The 25,096-nt window shown below is 39.7% G+C and overlaps 1 protein-coding gene across 2 annotated transcripts in view; it reads left to right on the top strand.

Moving 5' to 3' along the window:
• Positions 1 to 799: 799 nt before the first annotated feature.
• ARHGAP20 (Rho GTPase activating protein 20) overlaps positions 800 to 25,096 on the top strand; it is a 147,681-nt gene continuing 123,384 nt past the window's right edge. For both annotated transcript variants that reach the window (XM_082628716.1, XM_082628715.1), the window contains exons 1-2: positions 800 to 1,097; positions 18,210 to 18,292. In XM_082628716.1, coding sequence (XP_082484842.1) covers positions 993 to 1,097; positions 18,210 to 18,292 — 188 coding nt within the window. In that variant the 5' untranslated portion in view covers positions 800 to 992. The remainder of the gene's footprint in view (positions 1,098 to 18,209; positions 18,293 to 25,096) is intronic.

The following is a 25,096-nucleotide window of genomic DNA, read 5'->3' as shown; positions in this document are numbered from 1 at the left end:
CTATTTGGGCTGACAGGAAGTTATGCTCTCAGCGCAGATATCTGATAAACACTTCCACATATTGTAGCCTTCTCAATAGCTAAGCCAAATTTCAGAGTCCTCTCTCTGCCGCATTTTCCTTAATTGCGCTTGCACGTCTGGAATGCCCGGGTCTCTGCAGCTCGCAGAGAAGCCGCCGGTGCAAATTGCGCGGGGGCTGCTGCCGGGAGGCTGCAGAGCCACCTAGGGCAGGCTAACGTGCGGGACCGCACGACAGGTCAGGCGGCGCCGCGGGCTTCCCATGTGCGCGGCCCCGGCCCTCTGCACCGTGCGGCTCCGTCCCCGGCCTCCCGGGCGGGGAAGGGGCGGGGGCGGGGGACCCCTCGGCGGTCGGCCGAGAGCTAGGCAGGAATCGCTGCCACTCCTCTGTTCAGGCTGAGGTCGCCACAGCTGCGCCGCTCCACGCGCTAACGGGGCGCCTTCCCCACGGGCGCGGCGCGGGAAGGGATAGGGTCGGGTGCGAGTGGGCTGGGCAGCTGGAGAGGCGCGCATCCACGCTAGAGGCCTGCGTTTGTGACACCGGCCGGTGAGCTCCTTCGGGCTGGCCCCACTCGGAGGCGCAGACTGAGAAGGTCGGTCGGGCGCCCGTGCCCTAATATATATATAGAAGGGCGCGCCTCAGGCCGGACCGGTGCGGGGAGGGCCGCGGCCGGAGGAGGGCGGCCTGGGGAGGGCCCAGCGCGGGGCGCCTGGCGCCGAGGGGCGGGCCCGAGGCGGGGCGGCCGCGGCGCTGACGGGCGGTCGCCGCCGCGATCGCCTGCAGCTGCGGTGCCGAGCGCGGGCGGCGGTACATGGCCCCGACGGGAGGCGCGCGGCTCGCACCCGGAGCCCGGCTTGTCACCTGAGCTCGTCGCCCGCCTCGGCCCCGCGCGTCCTCGCCCGTCCGGCCGCCGTCCCACGGACATGCCCGCGTAGCCTCCTCCTGGGCTGGGATTTGCTTGAAAGTCCTCTTCATGGAAGCGATGTCCCCCCAGCAGGAGACTCTAGGGGGGCAGCCGGGGCGCTCCTCTTCCCTGACAGGAGTGTCTCGGATCGCGGGCGCCCCCGGAACCAAGAAGGTGAGGACGCCGAGCGGGGCCCGGCGCCCGCCGCCGCTGCGCGGGCCGGACGCCGCAGGGATTTAACACTCGAGGCCCGCGTCATTCCTCCGAGGCCATTCCCGCCTTCCCGTCTCCCAAGTCACCCCGTCGCCCCCGGGTTTTTCGCGTCTAGAGTCTCAGTCGCTCTCGGAGCGGACCCGGCAGCCTCCCTCCCCGTCTCCATCCGCCGCGGGGCCCGCGCCCCCTTCCTCCCTCAGGCGGGGCGCGCAGCCCGGGTTTGGGGCATCGCCCTTCCCGGCCCCTCTGGGTGCCCGTCCCCGGGGTTCCCTGAGGTCCCCCGGGAGCTCACCGTCCCTTGACGGGGTCAGCTCCGAGGTCGTCAGGGCAGCGGCGTCCGCCCAAGTGCGGCTACCGCGCTGAGGAAGGTAGGCGGCCGGGCTGCGGCACCTGCGGGGCTCTGCCCCTCACCTGGACGCAGCCTCTCCGCGATATTTTGCTGGGGGTGGCCGGGAAGAGGTGCCTGCCCCCACAGAACGACTCCCGGTCGACGCCCGGGGACGCGGAGGGCCGGTTCGGCTTGGAATTGGGCTGGGTGGGGCAGGTGAGCTGCGGCGGAGGGGCCTTCACCCTAAGCTTGTCCCCTGGCCCTCGGGGCTTGGCGGGGCTGGAGAGGGGTCGGGTGTCGGTGTGGGCGTGCGGGCGGCGCGCGTGGCCCCTGACAAAGCTGGAGGGAGGGATGCGGGCAACAACTTGTAGCGTTCCTTTCGGATAAACACGGCCGCCGAGCGGCGTGCCGATTCCGATGGGGTCAGGTTTCATTGGAACGGTTCCCTCAGCAAGTGCACGTGGCCGCGAGCTGCCGGCCTCTGCCGCTCGGCTCTCGGAGGAATTATTTGGGTGTTTCTAGCCGTGTCTGCTCTCGCTCCTCCCCTCCCCCCAAACCTGATATTTGGCTGTTTTTTCTCTGTGTCCTGGTGGGTCCCTTCCAGCTTCTGTGGAGAAAAATTGGGATTAGAGGGATAACCTAACTCATCCTTAAGAAATGTCTTGAGGCATTACATTTGCATCATTGGAACCTTAAGGGGCTACGCAGGCTCCCCTGATTGTCCGAATCTTACTGCCTTTCATGACTCTTCCCAACAGGATCTTGGGTTGGCTAGAGGTCAGTGGAAGAGTGGTGAGATCGGTGCTGAGTACCGAAGTGTGTGTGAGCTCCCAAGGACCTTGACCGTGTCGCGGAGCCATCTAGGAGTGTCAGTGAACTTGATGTTGTATTGGCTGTAGTGCTAGTTCAAGCCTTTGATGTATGGAGGCTGCGGTTTGTCCTTGTCGCTTTTCCCCTTCAGAGATGCAGGGAGAGAGAGAGAGAGAGAGAGAGAGAGAGAGAGAGAGAGAGAGAGAGAGAGAGAGAGAGGGAGGGAGAGAGAGAATTTACTAGGTTAGTGCTATATGAATTTTCAGTAATTAACATAGGTTTTAAAGCAGTTTTAATTCCTGTAAACTTAAGGAATTGGGGGAAATAAAGTATTTGTATTCCAGAACAGATCTCATCCTTTTTTACTAACGGTAATTAAGCGAGAAAGCATGAGAGTAGCTTGATCAATCAAGAAGTACTTGTCCAATAAATGAAGGGTTGCTGTGCATCTTAAGCCGTTGTCCTTAAGATGCTGTCCTTCATTATAAAACGTAATGATTTGTCCCATTACCAATCTAGTCTTTTCCTTTTAAAATTTTGACAGTCTGGTCTTTCTACAGCTTTTTACTCCCTTTAGGATGAGAGTGTGGTTGAAGAACTGTTTTATTTTGCTTTTAATATTTTTTTCCAGAAAAGTGCATCTCTGCCTGTTTTAAATGTTAGTAGGCATATCTGTTTGATTTCAGACCTCCATAGAAAATAGAAAATAATAATAATAAAATAATATTTCCAAATTGTAGCTCACAGAATCATTGCCATTATACTCTCATGGACCACAATCTTTTTGTATCCCCAGTACTCAACAGATTGATCTTTTATGTTTCATCTTACCTTTTTAGTGCTTGGTAGTCCTAGTGAGTCATGAGACATATTTCTTAAAAAGTCTACTATATGGTTGTACTGTTAATTACTAAGACTTGGATCAGTGTTGTTTAAACTGCCAGTTACAATCAACATTTTAAAAAATGAAATAGAACAGAAAATATTGGCACAGTGGTAAGGGTAAAGACTGCTTTGTGTAACTTTTTTCTCTTTCATTTATATATAAATGAAATGCATTTTGGGTAGCGATGTAAAATGTGTTTCTTACTGAACGGTCAGAATTTTTTTTAACATCTTTATTGGAGCATAATTGCTTTACAATGGTGTGTTAGTTTCTGCTTTATAACAAAGTGAATCAGCTATACATATACATATTTCTCCCTATCTCCTCCCTGTTGTGTCTCCCTCCCACCCTCCTTATCCCACCCTAGAATTTTTACAGTTTCCTATTTGTGAAATGAAAGATAACAATAGTACCTAAGTCCTCAAGATAGTTAGGAAAATTAAATGTGAAATTGAGTGAATATTAATATATAATAGCACTCAATAAGTGGTAGCTCTTATTGTTTGTACTTCCCCACCGTGTCTGTAATTCACACTACTATGTCCCAATTGTTCAAGCTAAAAATCTAGAATTTGTTTTCAACTACTGGCATATATTTCCTCAGTCTACAACAACCATCAGAAAGGCCAGTCGAATATCACTTCAAAACATATCTTGAATTTCTCCACTTTCATCTCCATTGCTGCCATTGTAGTCGAAGCCAAACCACCACCATCTCTCATTGAACATTTGCAGAAATTCCCTAACTTGTCTAACACCTTTTTTGCTTTTCCCTGACCCAGTCTCCATTTAGAAGCACCAGAATGATCTTTAAAAATTTAAATTGATCATGTTCCTCACTGCTTAAAATCTTGTGGTGGCTTTCCATCATATTTAGAATAAAATTCAGACTCCTGTACTTAGCCCTCCCTACTTCATCCCCCTTATCTGCCTTTTCTGCTTTGTTTGTGTGTTCTCCAGCCACATGGGCCTTCCTTTTCACACATTGAGTCATCACATTCATTCTGTTCTGAGGCTTTGGTGTTGCTATTCCCTTTTATTTTTTTTTTGCCACACATCTTTGCAGTGTTGATTCTTTCTAATTGGTCTGATCTTAGGTTCTCCCAGAGGCCTGTCCTGACTACCTAAGTGGAAGTTGCCTCTCAGTCATGTTCTGTACCTTCTGTTTTATTCTCATTTTAACATTCGGCCTTGCCTTATATATTATTATTTACTTCCTTGTTGTGTTACCTGAACTTCTCACCAGATTGTGAAAACCATGAGAATAGGGACATTATCTGTATTGTTCAAGGCAGCTGCCTCAGTGCCGAGGACAGTGCTACATATTAGGTACTCATTAAATATAAGCTGGGTTACATACGGCAGTGAAGAGGGACAGATATGCCCCTGTGTTCAGAGTTTATGATTTAGAGCAAGATCAGCAAACCTTTTCTTAGAGAGCCAGCTAGTGAATAATTTAGGTTTGTAGACCGTAAGGTGTGTCTGTTGCAGTTACCCACTATGCAATTGTGGTACTAAAGCAGCCATAGACAATATGTAAATGAATGGGCACAGCTATGTTCCAATAAAACTTTATTTAGAAAAACAGGAGGTGAATCCCTGGTGTTGTTTGCTGACCTCTAGAGCATGGCTGTTGACTAGAACTTTCTGCAGTGAGAGAACTGCTCTTTATTTACAGTGTCCAATTTGTTGCTTTGGATAAAATTCTGGATAGTTCTTCTGGATAACATATCCTTGAGCATATCCACGTTTGGGCAGAACAGTTTTTGTGAAATGAAATGGCAGCACATATTAGAATAATTTCAGTTAGGGATGATTTGTGTCATTTTCAAGCCCCCGACCCTTTGGTTTCATATAGTAATTGAAAAGTCTTTAAATAAGATAGGTGTTGGGGAGGGAAGAGAGACTTACAGGCACAGAAAATTAGTCAAAGCAAAAGGATTTTAAAATAGCTCCAACATTTAAAAATGTAACAGATACTATTATACATTTCATTCTGGCGTTTCTTTCTACATTCTCTGGGCCCAAATCCGTTTATAGCAATTTATGGTACAACACCCCTGAGAGCCAACTTTAAGCCATGTGTGTGTCTTGCAATTGGGGTTTGAATGAAGCATCTTTGTGTGTAAGACTTGGTTTTATTCTTTAATACTGAGAAAAATATTATGCTCATGGTTAGGCCAGTATCCTACTGAATACTTTTCTGATGTTATTCACAAAGTGAGTGGCATAAAATCAGGTACATGAGATTGTTTTGGCTGAGAGCAGTCTGGAATTATCAAAAACTGAATTAGATCAGGAAGAGCCTGTTATCACCGGTGTGACCTCTGAACTTCTGGCTGTACTTTGTTTCTTCGTTTGTAAAATGGGGGTAATAATCCATATCCTGTATATCTCACAAGGTTGTTTTTTATGGGTCAAAAGAAGAAAGAATATAAAAACACTTTCGAAAAAAGTGCAGAAGCCATTAGTAATTTTTACCAGGTGATACCTGTAAAGCAATAAAAAAAGTTTTATTTCACTGGATTTAATACAAGAACTTTACATGCAAATGAGTGAATGCTATTTGTCTTATTCAGCTCGGGTTGCTGTAACAAAATACCATAAACTGGTGGCTTAAACAAAGGACCTTTATTTCCTGCAGTTGTAGAGGCTATGAATTCCCATCATCCGGGTGCCAGCCAATTCAGTTCCTGGTGAGAGCCCTCTTCTTGGCTTCCATTTCTTGCTGTGTCCTCACATGGGAGACAGAGTGAGAAGAAAGAGTGAGGGAGGTGAGGGGGAAGAAAGGGAGGGAGAGGTAGTGAGAGAGATGGAGGTGGAGTTAGATATCTTTGGTTTCTTCTCATAAAGGCACTAACCTTGTCATAGGGGCCCTGTTCTCATGACCTCATCTAAGCCTAATCACCTCCCATAGACCCCACCTCTTAATACCATTACACTGGAGGTTAGGGCTTCAACATATGAATCTGGGGGGGGGGGGACAAGTATTTGGCCCATAACACTAACCATCAAAGCAGTCAGCCTTGAATGTCATAAATATCAAATATTGTAAGGTAGAAACTTGAGGAAAAAGATAAGAGTTTACTGTTTATAATATATGGAAAAGTAAAGGAAATTTTTCAAAAACTTCTTTAAGTAAATGCCTAACTCTATATAATACACATTGATTATAATATATGGAGTAGGCATTGTTAATATACTCTTAGAGAGGAAGGAACTGAGCCCTGCCAAGGCTGCATGTAGTAAGCAGCAGAGCTGGAATTTGAACCCAGATCTTCCAACTCTATTTCTCTTTCCAACTAGACTATAGATGCATTTTTTATTGTTTATAACATAAGATGTAAGGGAGAGTAGATTTGAATTTTATATAAGCAGGTGAACAAGCCATATTTGAGAAGTTTTTCTCCTGAGAGATAATTTCGTTCTTCAGGGAGCAGTCTCTACCTTCTCCGTGTACCACAGAATATTATGTTCACGGCTGCCATTAGAAAGAGAATGTTAGGTAAATGCATTAGTCAGGGTTCTCCAGAAAAACAGAGCAGTAGGAGTCCCATAATTGCCATCTGCACAAAAGTCGGTGGTGTCATTCACCACCATCTTTTCCTGAGGACAGGAAGAAATGAGATGTTCCAGCTGGACAGTGAGGGAGGAAAAAGGGGCAAATTCCTCCTTCCTCCAATTTTGTTCTGTAAAGACCCTCAAGGGATTGAATGATGCCCACCCGCACTGGGGAGGACAACCTACTGTACTGAGTCCACCAATTCAAATGCTGATTTCATCTGGAAATGCCCTCACAGACACACCCAGAAATAATGTGTAATCTGAGCATGCCATGGACAGTCAAGTTGACACATAAAATTAACCATCATAGTAAATATTGACTAATAGTGACAATCAGGGACACAATCATTGCTATAATTTCTTTGGAAATTTGTGATCTTTATGCCTTGGTATCTGTCATCTGTCATTTTCAGGTGTTTTATATAAGGCACTCATATTTCAGGAGCTCTTTAGCCAGGCCTGCTGTCCACGTTGATGTCTCAGTCCTGCTTGCTGTTGGAAAACTTGGCATATTCTCCAAACTCATAGAAATATATTTCAAGTTATGTGTGGGTGCACAGAATCCTATGCCTCAGTTGTTTCCACCGTGGAAAATTGTGTGTGGGAAACCCAGCTGAAACTCTCGATTCAGTAAACATTTTGATACCATGAATCTTAAGTGTAGGAAAAAACTTGCTTCCATAGTTATCTTCACTTAAAATGTGAACACAGCAGTGCATTTTAACGTAGCAAAAGAAAAATTAAGTTTTGTGACTCTGGCATTCATATATTAGAACAGAATATGTTGCTTTTTATGAAATGAAAGTTAAAGATACTTTATTTTTACATATTTGTGTAAAAAGTAATTATTAACTTTGAATATTGAGTCCTCCAAGTTAAATAGAGAGTTGTAACTTATAGACTGAAAATTCACAAGTCACAGAAACCTAAATGGTGCAATTGCTTTTTGGTTCTGGAATGAAATTTGCTGTGAAGCAATTTATAACTCTTTCCCTTCACCATTCTTCTGATTTAGGGTTTGATGAAAGGTCTGTGGGATAAGAGGTGGAAGATATTCAGTAGACTGGGAGAAGTGAGACAGCTGATAACATCTTCAGAAAATGAAAACTTGAACTTCAATAATTTGGGTGTCTGAATTCTTTCACTGTTCTTATCCTGCCATCCAGGACTTGGTGGTTCTTCTTTTCAAAGTAAAGATGTCTTGTGCCTTATAGGACCACATACAACTTAACAAACATTTGTGATTATAAAACTTGCCTTCTTAGAAGGTATCAGTAGCTGAAAATACACTGGACTTCAATTTAAATTGCTGCTAAAACATGTTATAAACTATACAGTGTCACAAAAATAAATAGGTATATAATATCAAGGTTAGATATGTGTGTGTTTACAAACTTATATATACATACACTCATATACACAGTGCTTTGAGGACATATATGTACATTTTATTATTGTGATTTGATGGAGTTTCATGACTCATACCCCTCAGTCTCCAGAGTATTTGGCAAAAACCTCTGTTACAGGCTGAATGTTTGTGTCCTCCCAAAACTCAGATTTTGAGGCTGTAACCCCCAGTATGATAATATAGTTGACCCTTGAACAATGTGGGGGTTAGGGGTGCTGACCCTCCACGCAGTCAAAAATCCACTTAGAACTTTACAGTGGGCACTCTCTATCCACGGTTCTGCATCCACATATTCAACCAACCTCGTATGGTTTAGTACTATAGTATGTATTTATTGAAAAAATATTCATATGTAAGTGGACCTGCACAGTTCAGATTTGTGTCCTTCAAGGGTCAACTGTATTTGGAGATAGGGGAAATAATTAGCTTAGAAGAGGTCATGAAGGCAGAATCCCTATGATGGGTTTACTGCCCTTATAAGAGACCAGAAAGCTTGCTCTGTGTGTACCCCATGTGAGGGTACAACAAAAAGGCAGCTGTCTGCAAAGCAGGAAGAGGGCCGTCACCAAGAACTAAATCTGCTGACACCTTGACCTTGGACTTCCTAGCCTCCAGAACCATGAGAACTAAGTTTGTGTCATTTAAATCATCCAATCTGTGTTATTTTGGTATAGTAAGTAGCCTGAGCTTGCTGACTACCTTTATTATTACTTTTTAAGATTTATTTATTATTTATTTATTTATTTATTTTACTTTTGGGTGCATCGGGTCTTAGTTGCGGCACACGGGATCTTCGTTGAGACGTGCGAGATCTTTTGTTGCAGCGTGCGGTCTTCTCTCTAGTTGTGGCATGCGGACTCCAGAGCACATGGACTCTGTAGTTTGCAGCATGCGGGCTCTAGTTGAGGCGTACGGGCTTAGTTGCCCAGTGGCATGTGGGATCTTTGTTCCCTGACCAGGGATGGAACCCATGGCCCCTGCACTGTAAGGTGGATTCTTTACCACTAGCCACCAGGGAAGTCCCCAGACTACCTTTAAAATAAACTTTCGGGCTTCCCTGGTGGCGCAGTGGTTGAGAGTTCGCCTGCCGATTGCAGGGGACACGGGTTTGTGCCCCAGTCCAGGAAGATCCCACATGCCGCGGAGCGGCTGGGCCCGTGAGCCATGGCCGCTGAGCCTGCGTGTCCGGAGCCTGTGCTCTGCAACGGGAGAGGCCGCAACGGTGAGAGACACGTGTAACACACAAAAAATAATAATAATAATAAAATAAATAAAAAATAAAATATAAACTTTTGTTGAGGTGAAAGTTTGCTTTCCTGTTCTGTTGGTATAGCAAGTGTTCTAGATCACAGGGACTCTAAGGTTCTAATGTGTGCAGAAAGCCTTCAAGGTGAATGCTCAATTCGTTAGTAGCCACAGCAGCAGTTTTTTGAAGCAGCCTAGGATGAGGTGATGTTTACCTTTTGTTTACTTATGGAAGACTTAGCCACAATGTGGGAGGCTGGAAAGGGACCAGAGAAAACTGCCTTTTGTCAGCCACCAATAATGGGGCTTGTAGGCAACATAGCCAGTTTATTTTATAATTTTGTTTCAGTCTGATTTTCTTTATCCAGGACAAGTTTAGATTAGAAATATCCAACTGACAGCAGAAATAGCTCTATCAGTATGTCACTGCTGTGCTGAACAGCCTTGACCTAATTTTGACAGACAGCTGTCACATGGCACAACTGAAAGGTAAGGCCTGTTTCTGGATGTCTGGTCACTTGTATGTGGACTCTGAAAATGGAATGTATGTGTGCCCACATCAGATCATATTTCAAAGATTTGGAAAACCCAACTTCTCTGTGGCCTTTTGCTTTCCCTGTTTACGTTCGTCCTAATTTATACTTAGGAGAGTGTCTGTATTTCCTCTTCTACCCCTACATTCACCATCTGGAACCTCAGCTTACACAGTAGGCATTATGAGGTTACAGTATATCTGAATCTGATCAGATCTTGGCCTGTTTTTTATTCTTATTTGATACACTCTGGTTTTTACCATTATGGTTTTTGGATTTGATCACTGTACTCTTCCCCTCTGCAGGAGGAAGTGAGAGGTTGCAGAGTTTTCCAACAATGTCTGATACATTCAAGCCTCTTAGCCTTCATGCAGGTGGATGGGCACTGGGGAACCAGAGAACCCTTTTGTTACAGTGTGCCATGGATGTAGAAATAATAGCACTTCGTATGGACTGTGATGTGAAAAATTTAGTGAAGCCCTGCCCTGTAAGGGAATATTAGGGAGAGACCATTGGTGATCAACCTTGCCTACTCCAGGGTGCTACTAAAGGGAATCATGACAGGAGGTTGAAACTGGTAGCTTTGCCAAAGAAGAAAGTCCAGCCAACTTGAAGGCCCATAGTGGTACTCCAGAAGTCTGCATGGTAGGGTAGAGACAGAGGAACAAATAATAATGTAGAAGAGGAGTTCTACTATCCTTATATTTATTACATACAGTACTTATGCACTCTAAAGCATTACTCTGTATGTTATACTATCATGGTGCTTTCCCTGTCAAAGGACTTTCACATATATAATCTGATTCTTTTGATTCTTTGTGGTAGGTCAAACAGTCATGTTGTTTTACAGAGAAGACTCTGAGAAGTGATAGAACCAGGATCCAGAATTTAGGTCCAATATCTCCTAGCCCAGTGCTGATTCTCCTACATTACATAGATTCTCAGGTTCGTTATTTTATTTCAAAGTTCTTGTCTCACAGAAAGAGGAAAGATAGCCAAAAGTAGAAACATTTCTTTCTTAATTTCAGAGAGAAATTATATCTTTTTATAATAGTCTGGGCTGTGATGACATTTGTTTTAATTAAATGCTCAAACTGATTCTGGCTGGCATGATTATGAGTAAATAGAAGATCATACTCATCACAGACAAAAGTGACAATAGTGGGAAGCTTCAGCTCATCCAGTGGTCAAAACCTTGTGATAATAGGACATAGAAACAAGGGGCAGGGATAAAAATAATTTCCTTGTTCCCTTGCAGGGTCAATGTCTTTGAGATATGTCTCTGCAAATAAATGCTGCAGACATGTAGGGAAGACAAGAAAGAAATAGTTCATTGCTCACTAAATTGTACAGATTAGCCACAAAGGATTAAGAGTCAAATTTGAGTACGGTAATTTGTAAATTTGATTTAACATTTTTTTTCTATCTTTGAAAGTTTAGAGTTCTTAAAACTTTCCTCAAAGTCCTTATTTTAAAGTTATGCTCATTTTAAATGTTTGAAAGTGACTTTAGTACATTTGACTTAAATTCAACTGAAATGCTTGAATGTTTTTCTTCATAAAGTGACTGGAACAAAGCAAAGTCTGAAAAATTGTAGTTCATCTGACTTAACTCTTTCATCCTGGTCCTTTCTTTTGATAGGCTTTTTTCCCTTTAAATCTCTATGGGAACTGAGAATGACCAGATTCAGAGTGATTTAGAGGTTCCAAAAATAGCTCTGTATCTCCTGGTTGACATGAAGTTAAAATTCCAGTGAGAGACTACCTATAGGTTTCTCTAAAAAAATTTTTTTTAATTAGTTAATTTATTTTTGGCTGTGTTGGGTCTTCGTTGCTGCACGCGGGCTTTCTCTAGTTGTGGCGAGCAGGGACTACTCTTTGTTGTGGTGTGCGGGTTTCTCACTGCAGTGGCTTCTCTTGTTGCAGAGCACGGGCTCTAGGTGCACGGGCTTCAGTAGTTGTGGCACGTGGGCTCTAGAGCACAGGCTCAGTAGTTGTGACGCATGGGCTTAGTTGCTCGGCGGCATGTGGGATCTTCCCAGACCAGGGCTGGAACCCGTGTCCCCTGCATTGGTAGGCGGATTCTTAACTACTGCACAACCAGAGAAACCCTACATATAGGTTTTTAATGTAAACAGTGTTTTATGCGTTGTTGAAAATAAAAGAACAAAACTTTTTTCTTCGATAACCTGCTTACAATTTTATTTTCCTACTTAGGCACACTTGCATTACCACCTTAAACTCTCAGGTATTGGTAGCGTTAATTCATTGATTTAACACACAGCTATTAAGAATTTACTATGTGGAAATACTGAGTAGGGCACTGGAGGAATAGGGAAGGAATAGTGGCAAACCACAATAAGCAGGTGGGCATATTCCTCAGATCTCTGAGGAATTCAAATGGAGAGCCACTCAGAAATTTTGTACAAAAACATGTTGGACAAAAAACAAATAAGTAATTTCCATTTTAATGTAAATATACTTCAGATGATTATTATATGAGTAAGGAAAATTATAGCTTCTGGCTATGAACCAGTTTGCTGGGCTGGAGCCCAGTGGTTTAGTAGTTTGGTAGTTAATTTTTGTTGCTGTTGTTTTTGTTTTTTACATTTTAACAGCCTTGTTGAGATATAATTTGTATACCATTTATCCATTTAAAAGTGGATTCAGTGGTTTTTAGTATATTCCTAGAATTGTGCATTCATTTCCACAATTTTAGAACATTTTCATTACCACAAAAAGAAACACTGCACCCGTTAGCCATTACACCCCAATTCCCTCATCCCCCAAACCCCAGGCAAGCACTAATCTAAGTTCCTATAGATTTGTTTATTCTGAATATTTCATTTAAATGGAGTCATATAGTATGTGGTCCTTTGGGACTGACTTCTTTTAATTAGCATGATGTTTTCAAGATTCATCCATGTTGTTGCATATTTCATTGCTTCTTTTATTTTATTGGCAAGTAATATTCTGTTTTATGGATGTACCACATTTTGTTTATGCATTCATCAGTTGATGGACATTGGGGTTGTTTCCACTTTTTGACTGTTATGAATAATGTTGCTGTGAACATTCATGTACGTGTTTTTGTGTGGACATATATTTGCCTTTCTCTTGGTTATACACCCAAGAGGAATTTCAGGATCATATGGTAACTCTATGTTTAGCCATTTGCAGAACTTACAAACTGTTTTGCAAAGTGACAGTGCCATTTTACATTCCCACTAGCAGTGAATAACAGTTCAGTTTATCCACATCCTCACACTTGTTGTTTGTCTTTTTTATTGTAGCCATCCTGATGAGTATAAAGTGGTATTTCAGAGTTTTGATTTGCATTTCCCTGATGGCTAATGATGTTGAGCACCTTTTCATGTGCTTATTGGCCATTTGTATATCTCCTTAGGAGAACTGTCTATTCAGATACTTTGCCCATTTTTAAATTAGCTTACTTGTCTTTATTGAATTGTTAACAGTTCCTTAAATTTAAATATTCTGGATACAAATCCCTTATCAGATATATGATTTGCAAAAATGTTCTCCCATTCTGTGGGTTTTCTTTTCACTTCCTTAATAGTGTCCATTGAAGCACAGAAGTTTTAACCTTGATGATGTCCAATTTATCTGGGTTTTTTTGTTGTTGTTGTTTGTGCTTTTGGTCATATCTAGGAAACCATTGCCTAATCCACGGTCACAGATATTTATGCCTATATTTTCTTCTAAAATTTTTATAGTTTCAGCTCTTTTAGATCGTTGATCCATTTCGAGTCAATTTTTGTATATGGTGTGAGATAGGAGTCCAACTTCATTCTTTTGCATGTGGATATCCACTTGTCCCAGCACCATTTGTTGACAAGGAATTAACTTGCCAACAAGTTAAAAGAATCATCAGACAAATGTTTACCATGAAACTCAATGGTAATGTAAATGTCAACACTATGTCAAAAGATGTAGTTTGCAATGTGCAACGATGATTCTACCATCCAGTGCCATAGCAAATGCTTATATTTCCTTAGTGACAGCATTCCAGCAGAACCCCTTTAAGTAAGTTTGTTTATGTTTCTGTGTGTGTGTTTGGGCGCAGTAGTGTAGATGTGGACAATGAGTGGATTTTTAAATTCACTTAAAACCTTCATCTATTGAGTATATAGTTTGTACCAGGTATTGTACTAGGCTCTAGGAATGCAAAGATAGGTCTGCTACAGAGTAGAATTTCAGTAGTTGTTGAAGGATGGGAGAAAGTTTGGAAATAAGATGTAGTCCTTGCTCTCTAGAAGGGGCAGAAAGATAATTATAATATAATCTGAAATGCTATAACTGAGGCATAGCTGTGAAGCAAGTTAGGAACACAGAGAACTCAACATTTAGTTCATCCAACTGATTAAAAAAAGAATTGGGGCTTCCCTGGTGGTGCAGTGGTTGAGGGTCCGCCTGCTGATGCAGGGGGCGCAGGTTCGTGCCCCGGTCCGGGAGGATCCCACATGCCACGGAGCGGCTGGGCCTTTGGGCCGTGGCCACTAGGCCTGCGTGTCCGGAGCCTGTGCTCCACAACGGGAGGGGCCACAACAGTGAGAGGCCCACATACAGAAAAAAAAAAAAAAAAAAGAATTGAAGTGGAAAACACCTTGCACGTGAGCTGGTAAAGTTGCTACAGTTTTGCGTTATTATTGAAACATGAAAGAAAAATGACGTATAGGCATTAGGGTCTCATCTTCACTTATGATCTCCATTCATTTACTCTTTGGCAGAATAGTTTTTTTGCCTCTGATACTGAATATAGCCGCAGAGGAGACAGCTTAGAAAACCAAAGATCTAATTTCTCTCTAGTGCTTAAACCTTGGCAAATGGTACAAAATCAAGAAAATCATTTCTAAAAGATTAATGCAGTTGATTTTTTCCCTAATGTTTAGTTTGTCAATTTAGAAGATTACCTTTTAAAAATTACTCAGTTTCAGAATGGCATCCAATGTTTATGAGGTAATCTCAATATAGACATCAAGCACTTGGGCATTCTGAAAAACCACACTGTGGATTACGATTTTTAATCTAACAAAGAAACCTACACTGTTTTAAAACTATTTTCTGTTTCCTGTGAGGCAAACGATCATAGTTTTCCCTGTCACTGAACAACTGGGAAATTTGTTGGTGCTGGTACAATATAAGTAGAGCCTCAGTCTATCCTGACAAGTTTGTAGTATTGTACATTTAGAAAGGAATCGATAGTCTCCTATTTCCATGTATTGTATTTCACACAGTTGTTATAAACAAAAAGAAAATCCAAGTCTTTATTGCCTGAGAACAGATTCTTTGATAGATATGTGAATTTTTTTGAAGTCACCATTGGTTCTTTGTTTTGCTATACTTTTGAGCAAAAGAAAGAGATATGTATTTTGAATGAATTAATACCTAGGCTCCCATTATATTGACAACTCTTAAGACTTTTTATGCCTTACAAGAGAAATGAATCCTACGAATTCTAAATTCATTTTGTATATAATGTTTATTTTCTAGCATATCCAGGGTGAATCTTTGGTAGACACTTAACATGAGAATATCAGAAATAGAAGGAACCTAAGAGACTATGTAGTCCAAATTTTCTCATTTTCTAGATACAGAAATGGAGGCCCAGAGGGGTGTCTGAATTGCCTTAGGCTGCATGTCTCATTAGTAGTGGTGTAAGTCTCAGTACAAACAATAGGACCTCAAATAAAAATAATATTTTGCCTGTAGTTTGACTGCATTCTCTGAATTTGAGTCTACTAGATGATGTAGATACACTCAGCATTTGACTTCTCACACATCTGCCAATTTTATAACTAAGAAAACACAATCTAATTACTATATACAAATATATACAAATGGTACTCTCCATTAGGTCTCCATGAAAAACTCCTATTTTAAAAGAACCTTTACATAAGAAAATTTGTCACTCTTCTTTAATTATCCATTCTCATGTTTAACAGCCGTCACTCTCAGAAAGATTTCCTTGTATGGGAAGGTTTCAAATTTGGAGTCCATGGATCCCTCAAGAATCCATGTTGGGGTTTTCTGAACCCCTTGAAGTTATGTTCATAATTTCATTCACAGCTTTTATAAATATCTTGAGGGATTAACCTGGATTCTCAGTCTATAGTATAGCTGCATTTCTTTTCGCCTTATCTTCTTTGGAAGACCCTTGCTATCCTCTGTATTATAACTGCATTACTTTGGAGATTTACTGTTTCCAAATGAAGAATTTAAGATCATTTTAACTTGTCTTAGGGTTCTTTCTTTTTTTCACATTTTTAACTCATTTTTATGGCTGTCTTTTGAGCCCTTTCCAAATTCTTTGTAAACCCAAAAGCCAAGGAGCTCAGAATTAGAAACCATATGTTAATGAAGATCTTGTTTAGGCACTTGGATCTGCTGAGAGTAGTGTCAGAGGATTAGGAGCAGCAGAAGTAAGACTTCTGAGATAGGTCCAGGAATGTGGCCCCTGCTCAGGTAGGCTAGGCAGACCCTCAAGGTCAAAACGGATTGAGGGTAAGGGGCCCAGGTCAAGCTTAAAGGATTGGGCACATTTCAAAGTTCAAAGCATAGTAAATAGATCTTGAGTAAAGGGATTCAGGATAAGGAGTAGGAATCAAACCTAGACCTGAAGGTGAAACAGAATCCTGCAGAAAATCTGCATGGGAACAAACTGCTACCTTTCTAAGTAAAATCAACCTAATCTTCCAGAATTGAGACTCTTCATATGGGAACAGGCTGCTGGACTTTCCAATACAAATACTTGTCTCCTAGATTTCCCTTCACCCTGCAACCTCTACATTCACACTGGCCTCAGGATGTTAGATTCCTGAGAGTTGGGTTCCCAGGAGATGTGACTAATGGAAAACAGTAGGATAGGGCTTATGAGCTATAATATATAAAGTAGTTTATCAAAATCACTGGGGTCCAGAGGGATTACAGATTCTTCTGGGAATCTGATGAAAACTGTGGGCTTTCTTTTCAGAAGGAAGGCACCAAATACTATCATGTGAAAAAATTTTATACAGTTTAACCTGCCCTGAAACTAATTCATGGTTAATAACTCCTGATTGAGAAGTATGGTGTTCTATATTTCTTACCCATTTGTTTCCTGTTCTTTATTAATGTTTCACATAATTGTTTCTGTTGCTGTCTGAGGTATACTGAGGAGGTTTGGGCATTTAGTTTTCACATGTGAGCCAAAAGATTAATGGAGGGAACAGCAACACTGAGGCCATGGCACTGCTGACAACAATAATGGGAGAGATCCATGGGGGTATGGTGAAATTGGGGGAAAAGAATTGTGCCAAAGGAGTCTAGTATCCCCTTCTCACTAGATGATTTTTCTTCTCTTCCTTAGGATGATCTAGATTTTATTAAGAAGTAGTTCCTAGGCCCTCAGGCAGTGGGTGAAACTTCTGGCCATGAAAGGGTGAGAGGGTAGAGCAGGAAGAATGCTTTGGTGACACAGCCTGAACTTCACTCATGGCTATTTGTGACTGTATTGTAAATTTTCACATTTATATCCAGTGGCAGTTCCTCTGACTATCTAGAGGTGTTAAATCTGTAAGATTGAAAATTTAGAGAGTAATTATCGGGTTAATTCAAGTTAAATAAAACCTCACCACAAATTTTAGGTCCTGTATAACAGAGTACCTGAATTATCCAATTAATCCTATATTTATATACCACTTAGAAAAGAAAAAAAATTCTTTTTTTTTAAATTACAGCAAAAAAAAAATCTCCTTGGAAAAACAGATTCCCCAATGTGTAAATGTTTAAATTTAAATGTCTATTAAATGTGTAAGAAATCTAGTCTCCATCTTGTGCTTTAAGTACTTCTCTTCTCCGTTTACTTGATCTCTTCAAATTCTGTCTGTCCCTGAAGCCCAGTTTGGGGCCTACCCTACCAATGAAATAGATCTAGTAGAACCTACTCTGATAACGTTTTAGAGTATAAATTAGATGATCCAGTCCTGCCTTTGGCATAGGGCCTGGCACGTAATAAGCAGTAAAGCTGCAGTTGATGATAATGGTTATGAGCTGTTTTCCCAAATACTCTAGTCACCATTTAACCACCTTGTTCTCTGACCATAAAAAATACTTACTGCCTGTACCACTTTTTGACACTTACTATCTTAGTTTAGATGTTATTATTTATTTCCAGAATAAGATTGCAAACTCCTTGATAGGTAATGATAGGCAATACAAAACTTGTTGAGTTGGATTGAAAATTGGCATTTACTTGCTTTACAAGCCATGTGGTCTTCATTGTGATCTTTTTTCCTCTACAGAAAATGAAAACACTAGCAGAAAGGAGGAGGAGTGCTCCATCTCTTATCCTGGATAAAGCCCTGCAAAAACGACCTAGTACTAAGTAAGTGAAAAGCTTTGTATTTGATATGTGCTTCATTTCTTTTACCTGTGGGGTTTGTTTGCTTTTTATCAGGACCAGAATTCTCTGTTAAATAATAGAAAATATGACTTCTGAGTTTATTTAATAAGGCCTATTCTTTATGTGAAACTTAAAGCCTTTTAAGAGCTGGTGATCTTGCTTTAAAACTGATTCAGAAGTGAATCTTACATCACATGGTACACAAACATGCATGTTCCACACATTGTTAAAGTTTATTTATGGAAACAATTAGAAATCAGTATACTAAAGATAAGTTATTTTAACCACTATACATGTTTGGTTATGCACAAACTTTTGCTTACTTTTTATCATAAGGTGATGCCTGTGTATAGGTAAAAGGCAAGTTTTCACCAATTTTAGATATGAAGAAAGAAAGATTAAGATTATTAAAAAATTGAGTGTTGATTTCTTTTAGGCATTATTGATTAGATTAATTAGTGATTAATTCGTGAAATTTAAAGTGGAAAAACAGGCTGTGGACATCTTAAGAGAGTCTTTCATAATAGTTAGAAATTGAATGGCTATTCAATCATTAATTTATTCAATAATTTTTAATGGCATTTTAACTCAGAGGCATTTTATGTTCAAAGAAAACCTGTGATGATTTTCCTCTAATACGTGAATCCTTTCATGTAAAGTGAAGTCCTTAGCACTTTTTTAAAAGTGAGGGTATATCTGATATTGCTATGAATGGTGTGCTAATTTAACATAAAATCTATGTGAAAGCATGGAATTTTTTTTCAGTGTCCAAAATAAATTATATAGCCAAATCCCAAAGAGTGAAACTTTCAAAATACTTAAGTCCCTCCCCTCTTAGTACTCAGCAAGTTCTCAGACTCAGGCAGCTCCCCCAGCTGTCCACAAATGACACACACTTTAGTCATTGGGTTGATCAGAAAATGTAAATTACTTTTAACAGATGCCTAATCAAAATTTAATTAGGAAGATATTCTCTGCCAAATGAGTAATACAGTAATATACTTCAGTGCCATATATAAATGACTTTTAGATTGTTTACATTAGTATATCTTTGCATTCATGTGGATAAGAAAAGAATGGTTATATCTTCACAGTTTGAACTTGATTACCTAGAAAACTCAGGAGAAATTATTTTTTAGGGGAGGTAGACAGAGGAGGCAGAATTGTCTTTAATTCTACTGTATATGTAAAAATAGCTTTATTATTCACTTTTTTAAAAACAGGTAAACAGTTTTAGGTAACATTTTTTATTGGAAGTTCCTGGGATGAACATGTGTTAAGCTTTTTAATTAAAAGTAGCCCTTATTTATATCAGAGAAGCTTTAGCCCCAAATCAGGGGTCAAATAGTGGCCCACTTACCCGCTAACCCAGGGTGAGGATTTACAACAGTATGCATGTAGGTACTGAAAGTTCATATAGACCATTGGTTCTCAACAGGGTAGTACTAACCTCCAGGGGGCATTTTGGAATTTTGTGAAGCAAAATGATTTAGGGGGCAGTCGCCAGAGATACTAGACATCACATAATGCACAGGACATCCTACACAACAGTTTTGTGGCTCTTGCATAGTTTTTGAATGTCCAATGTATGGAATACTTGTGAAGAGGGGGGAAAAAACTTTATATAATTATCTATGCCTATAACTATGTTTTATATACAAAGTATTTTATATCCTTTTAGGTAGATTTAATAAACACTAAAGTTTCCAGAAATGTAACTACCTTGCATACCAAGAGATAATTGCACTTCGTATTATTTGGAATCATTTCAGAAAATCACTTGGCTTTACTTCATTTTCTCGTACTTGTTGCATGGAATAGTTTCTTATCATCCTACTTATCTTAAATCTAAATATATTCATTATAATTAGGTGTAAGTATCTGACTACTTCATTGTCTTTTAATATAGACATGAATGAGCATAGACATGTTGAAATACATAATTTATTATTAATTACTTTCATTTCCCTTTATATTACTATACTGTAATTTTGAAATTCTGTTAAATATCTGTGAATTTTGTTTCAGGATAGAAAAGGAGGAATTGGAATAAATGTATATGCATTTGTCCTTTATATAACAAAGGGACATTGGATCTAGGATTGAGAATGACTGATAGAAATTAAGTGCCAGGTTAAGGAAAAAGCTAACACCTACCTGACTTACTGGGGTTGTTTTGAGTTAGAGAACCAATATGATAATATACAACCATGTCCTTCCCCACTTCTGCCTCACCATCACCTCTGCAATAATTGGTGCTTACATTAGAGTCAGTTTCCCAAATCCCTGCCTCAGAAATAGGGAAATATGATGTTTTTTTGGCAAAATAAAAAAGGAAAAAAGTACTTTTAATTTGAAGATGGATATGTTTTAATCTTCAGTTTATTTCCTGTGAGTTTCTCCAGGTCAGTAGTGTGAGTGCATAGTGCAGGGGAACAGGACCTTCACCTATCTTTTAGAAATAATGTTTTTATGCTATGTAGTATTGGGTGTTGAATGTGTACAAAATATTTGTAAGTAGTATAATCTCAGGATTGGAATGAACCTTAAAGGTCATCTAGTCTGGTGGTTTCCAAAGCTTTTAAAGTCAGTATTCTGCAGAGGGACCCAGGCATCTACATATTTTTCAAAACCTCTTCATAGTTGATTCTGATACACTCTTGGTAGAGAACCACTATGACAGTCTACAAAAGAATCCTTTCATAAAAGAATGCTTTTAACAAGGGAATACTGAACCAAAATTTTAAGGAAGTACAGAATTATAATATGTATTTCTTATAAAACAGCATAGACATTATAAAACCAAAAGCAAAGTTCCCTCTCCATCCCCAGGGGCAACCATGATTAATCATTTGTATGTCCTTCTAAACCTCATCTATGCAAGTGTGATTAGAATTTTTATTTGCTTTCTGTAATGTTTAAATTCTCACTTTAATATAGATAAATAGTTCTTTGCATTTTCAAGTCTTGCAGTTTTTTTTTAAAAAATTAGAGATCAAATCCTATTACAACAACCATTCAAGAAAGTCTTTGAATTTTGACCATCTTTATATAATGTACACTCCTGAAAAGTTACATCAATCAGTTAATGAACTTGCTATTTTAAAGAAACTTTGTAGTGAATTGTTTTATAAAGTAAATCACTTCTTTTTTCAAAGTTGTTAAAAATAACTCAAATTTTCATAATTTGAACTTTGCTTTTCTATAATTTATACCCAGGAAACAAGGAAAATTTCTGAAATCTAAGCTGAGCACACCTATTTGAAGTAGAACTTTATGCAATAAAATTCGAGTACCTAAAAAGAATCTTTACTATCTCTTTGCATGTAATATCATGGGAGCTAACATATAAAAGATTTGTACACAGTGTGTCGACAGACAGCAAAGAAATTGAGTGTTTTATTTATTAGCATTGCATATTTCTTGAGTTAAATAAAGCCATCATAACATTTCATATTTCTTGAGTTAAACCTATATTTGATTTTGGCTTTGCAGTAGAATGTTATTTCTACTGTTGCCCCCTAGTTAAGGTGTTATTTATTAATTAATGACTTGTAGGTGATAAAGCTTTTGTCCAAAGTTTAGCAAACATCCACAGAGGATTTAATGGAATCCTTTCATTTAACAGCTGTTGCATCTCAATTTTTATTGAATTTAATTAACAAGAGCTAGGTTTAAAAGAGGAGGAAATAGGTTAAGGGGTGACTTAAACGTGTTTATGTGTTAAACATAGTTTTACCTCCAAAATTCTTTGTTCAACCCATCGAGTTCATAAGGAAGGGTCAATTTAGAGATTTTAACTTTTTTGGGGGGTTATCTGGACACCATTGATCAGCTGGAGGTGATTCCTCTAAGTAATTATTATATTAGCTGGTATAGCAGATGACACGTATCTTTCACACTAAGAAGGTTAGTGGTTTTCCAACATGGCTGCACTCAGCTGTTTTTACTCTCAAACACAATAGTGTTCAGTTCTGTGTTTAAGGATGACCTCACCTCATGTAATAACCATCCTCCTGGTAAGACTCTGGGAACCTATATTAGAGGGCTTAGTTTCCTTAAAAGTAAAATGAGAGTACTGAAGTTATTATCTGTTAAACCCTTCTACTTCTAGTTCTATTGCTATATAATTATGATTTGTTGAAATTCAATACTTCCTACACTTACTCTGAATTCTAAATCATTCTTAATTACTTGCAGTTTCCTAAACACAGTATACTGTCTAGCATTGTCTCAAATGTCACTTCCTTCAGGAACTCCTCTAAGCCTTTGTAAATAACATTCGTGCTCCTATAGCACCTTGTATATCTTGAACCACAGCACTCATCCCACTGCACTGGCATTACAGTTTATGTCAGGTTCCCATTAATGTCCTTGACATTTTTTAATAAAATAATGCCTTATAAATAATATCTGGTGTTCAATTATTATTTGTTGGATGAATCGGTGAATAAGCAAGTGACTCCATTTCCAAACTACAATAGGAATTTAATAAGTTAGTACAGTAGTTTCTGACTTTCCTGCCCTCCTTTGAGTAGCCAATACATAAAAGACCTTCCTTGTTCATTCGTATTATTTGTGAAATTCTGGCTAGGGAAAAAGGAAGATTACTTTTAATAAAATTATTCTGAGTTATTGTTAAGAAGTTATCTCATGCAGCGGAATACCACAAGAACTCATGTATGTGGTCTGTAAATACCACATATAGTGGCATTCTTGTGGTACTTCTTCATTGTTTACTTAAGGATAAATTCAACTCATACAAACTTTTCTTCCAGAAATTCACTTGTTTTGATGTGGTATTCAGCCCACCTTGTAGAAAAATACACAAAAATATACCCACTTTTGTTTTAAGTTACAGTGTTAGCATTTTCAAGTTAGTATTCACCCATCTCCATCCTTACCTCCAAATCAATTTATTGTGTGTGTGCTGCTTGAAAGACTTTGTAGTAGGTACTTTACATATATTATGTTTTAAATCTCTGCTGATTGCTGCTGAGAGGAGAGAAAGGCAATGCCAAGGAAGTGTTGTGGTGCAGCAGGAAGTGCTTGGGCTTTGGCTGAATTCTAATGCTGCCTCTCCATCCTGATTTTCTGTGTGACCTCAGGTAAATTACCTAATCTCTGAGTCTCAGGGTCTTCCTCTGTAAAATATGAATCTAATGTTTTCATAGAATATGAAATGAGAAAATAAGTGAAGATGTTTAAAAGATTGACTTAGTTATTATTAGTTGCCTCTTTCCTTCCCTTAGATATATTTCATTTTCAAGCTTTAAACCTCCTGAATTATCCAGTACCATTTGTTAATGAAAAGCACCTACTTTATTATCACAGCATTGTATGACTAGAAACGAATCATTGAGCCTGGCTCATTATATAGTAGAAATTGAGTCAAAGACTTGCACTAGGTCACACAATTGATTAACATTAGAGATAGGAATGGAAATCCAGGTCTCTGATCTTGATGGAATATTCTTTGCATTACACAAACAAAAGGAATATGATATAGTATCTAAGAGCATGGATTCTGGAGCCAAACTGCCAGGTTTGAATCCCAGTACTGCCCCTTACCAGTCATGTGATCTTGGGTAGGTTTTTAAACCAGGGATTTGCATTACACAAACAAAAGGAATATGATATAGTATCTAAGAGCATGGATTCTGGAGCCAAACTGCCAGGTTTGAATCCCAGTACTGCCCCTTACCAGTCATGTGATCTTGGGTAGGTTTTTAAACCAGGGATAATAATAAACCCTACCTCATAAGGTTGTAAGAAAGACTAACTGGGTATTGTATATGTAAAGCTTTTAATGTAGTCTCTAGCACATCATCAGTGCCTTTATATTTGAAGTCTGTGTTGTTGTTGTGGTGGTAATAGTAGTAGTGGAAGCATTAATAAAGAGATAGAAGTTCATATTATCCTGGTAAAAAGAGTCTTTGAGGACCATAGTAGATGGAAAATTTTAAAAGATGAAAGATGCAATCTGGAAGCCAGCTGGACTCTAGGATTAAATCCATTTTAGCAAGATAATTATATTTCTAGGCCTGGCCTGAAGCAATATTAGCTCAGAATATTTGGGATTTATTCCTGGTAGACCCTGACAATTCTTGAGGTCTCCCTAGGCAAAAATTCAAAGTATACCTAGGATGATTCCGGGAAATAAGGGCTTGAGACATGGAGGATTGACCTGCTTTGCTTGGCCACTTGAGATGAAGGGGCTCCAGGAGCATCATATGTGCCAAAGCTATGAATCAAGATTAGACACATATAGAATTAGCGAGTTTGGGGTAAGGATACAAGGGTGAGAGAGTCAAAGCAGAAGCCATTCGAGACTCGGAAAGCAGCTGTTTGCTAACTGACTTCGTCCTTTTGGTCAGTTCACTCCTGTTATGTATGACTCTACACACACACACACACACATACACTCACTCACTCACTCACTCACTCACTCATATACACGCTAACATCGTCCTACTCAGAATGTCCCACACTGTGTTCTGCAAATTTCTCATTATTCCATTTCCTTTTTCTCTGTCATGTTAGCATCTAACATCTAATTAGTCTAAAGTGGATGATAACTTGCCATACTTTTAAATGCAAGGAGAACATTTATACTCTGGAGTAGTTTACTGAGGATTGTGGTCAAATCTACTTTCATAAGAGAATGAAAACCTGCTTCTACCTGTGATAAGTGTAAACTTCACAGATATGGTCATTGAAATGGACTGAATGATCTCATAAAGGCCACCCTCATGCTGAGACTCTAAGATAGTTATGGTAACTGTT

The sequence above is a fragment of the Mesoplodon mirus genome (assembly GCF_964341445.2).
Source record: "Mesoplodon mirus genome assembly, chromosome: 7".
In the NCBI taxonomy this organism is placed as follows: domain Eukaryota; kingdom Metazoa; phylum Chordata; class Mammalia; order Artiodactyla; family Ziphiidae; genus Mesoplodon; species Mesoplodon mirus.
The sequence above is the reverse complement of the archived record's forward strand: the minus strand, read 5'-3'. Positions and strand labels throughout refer to the sequence as shown.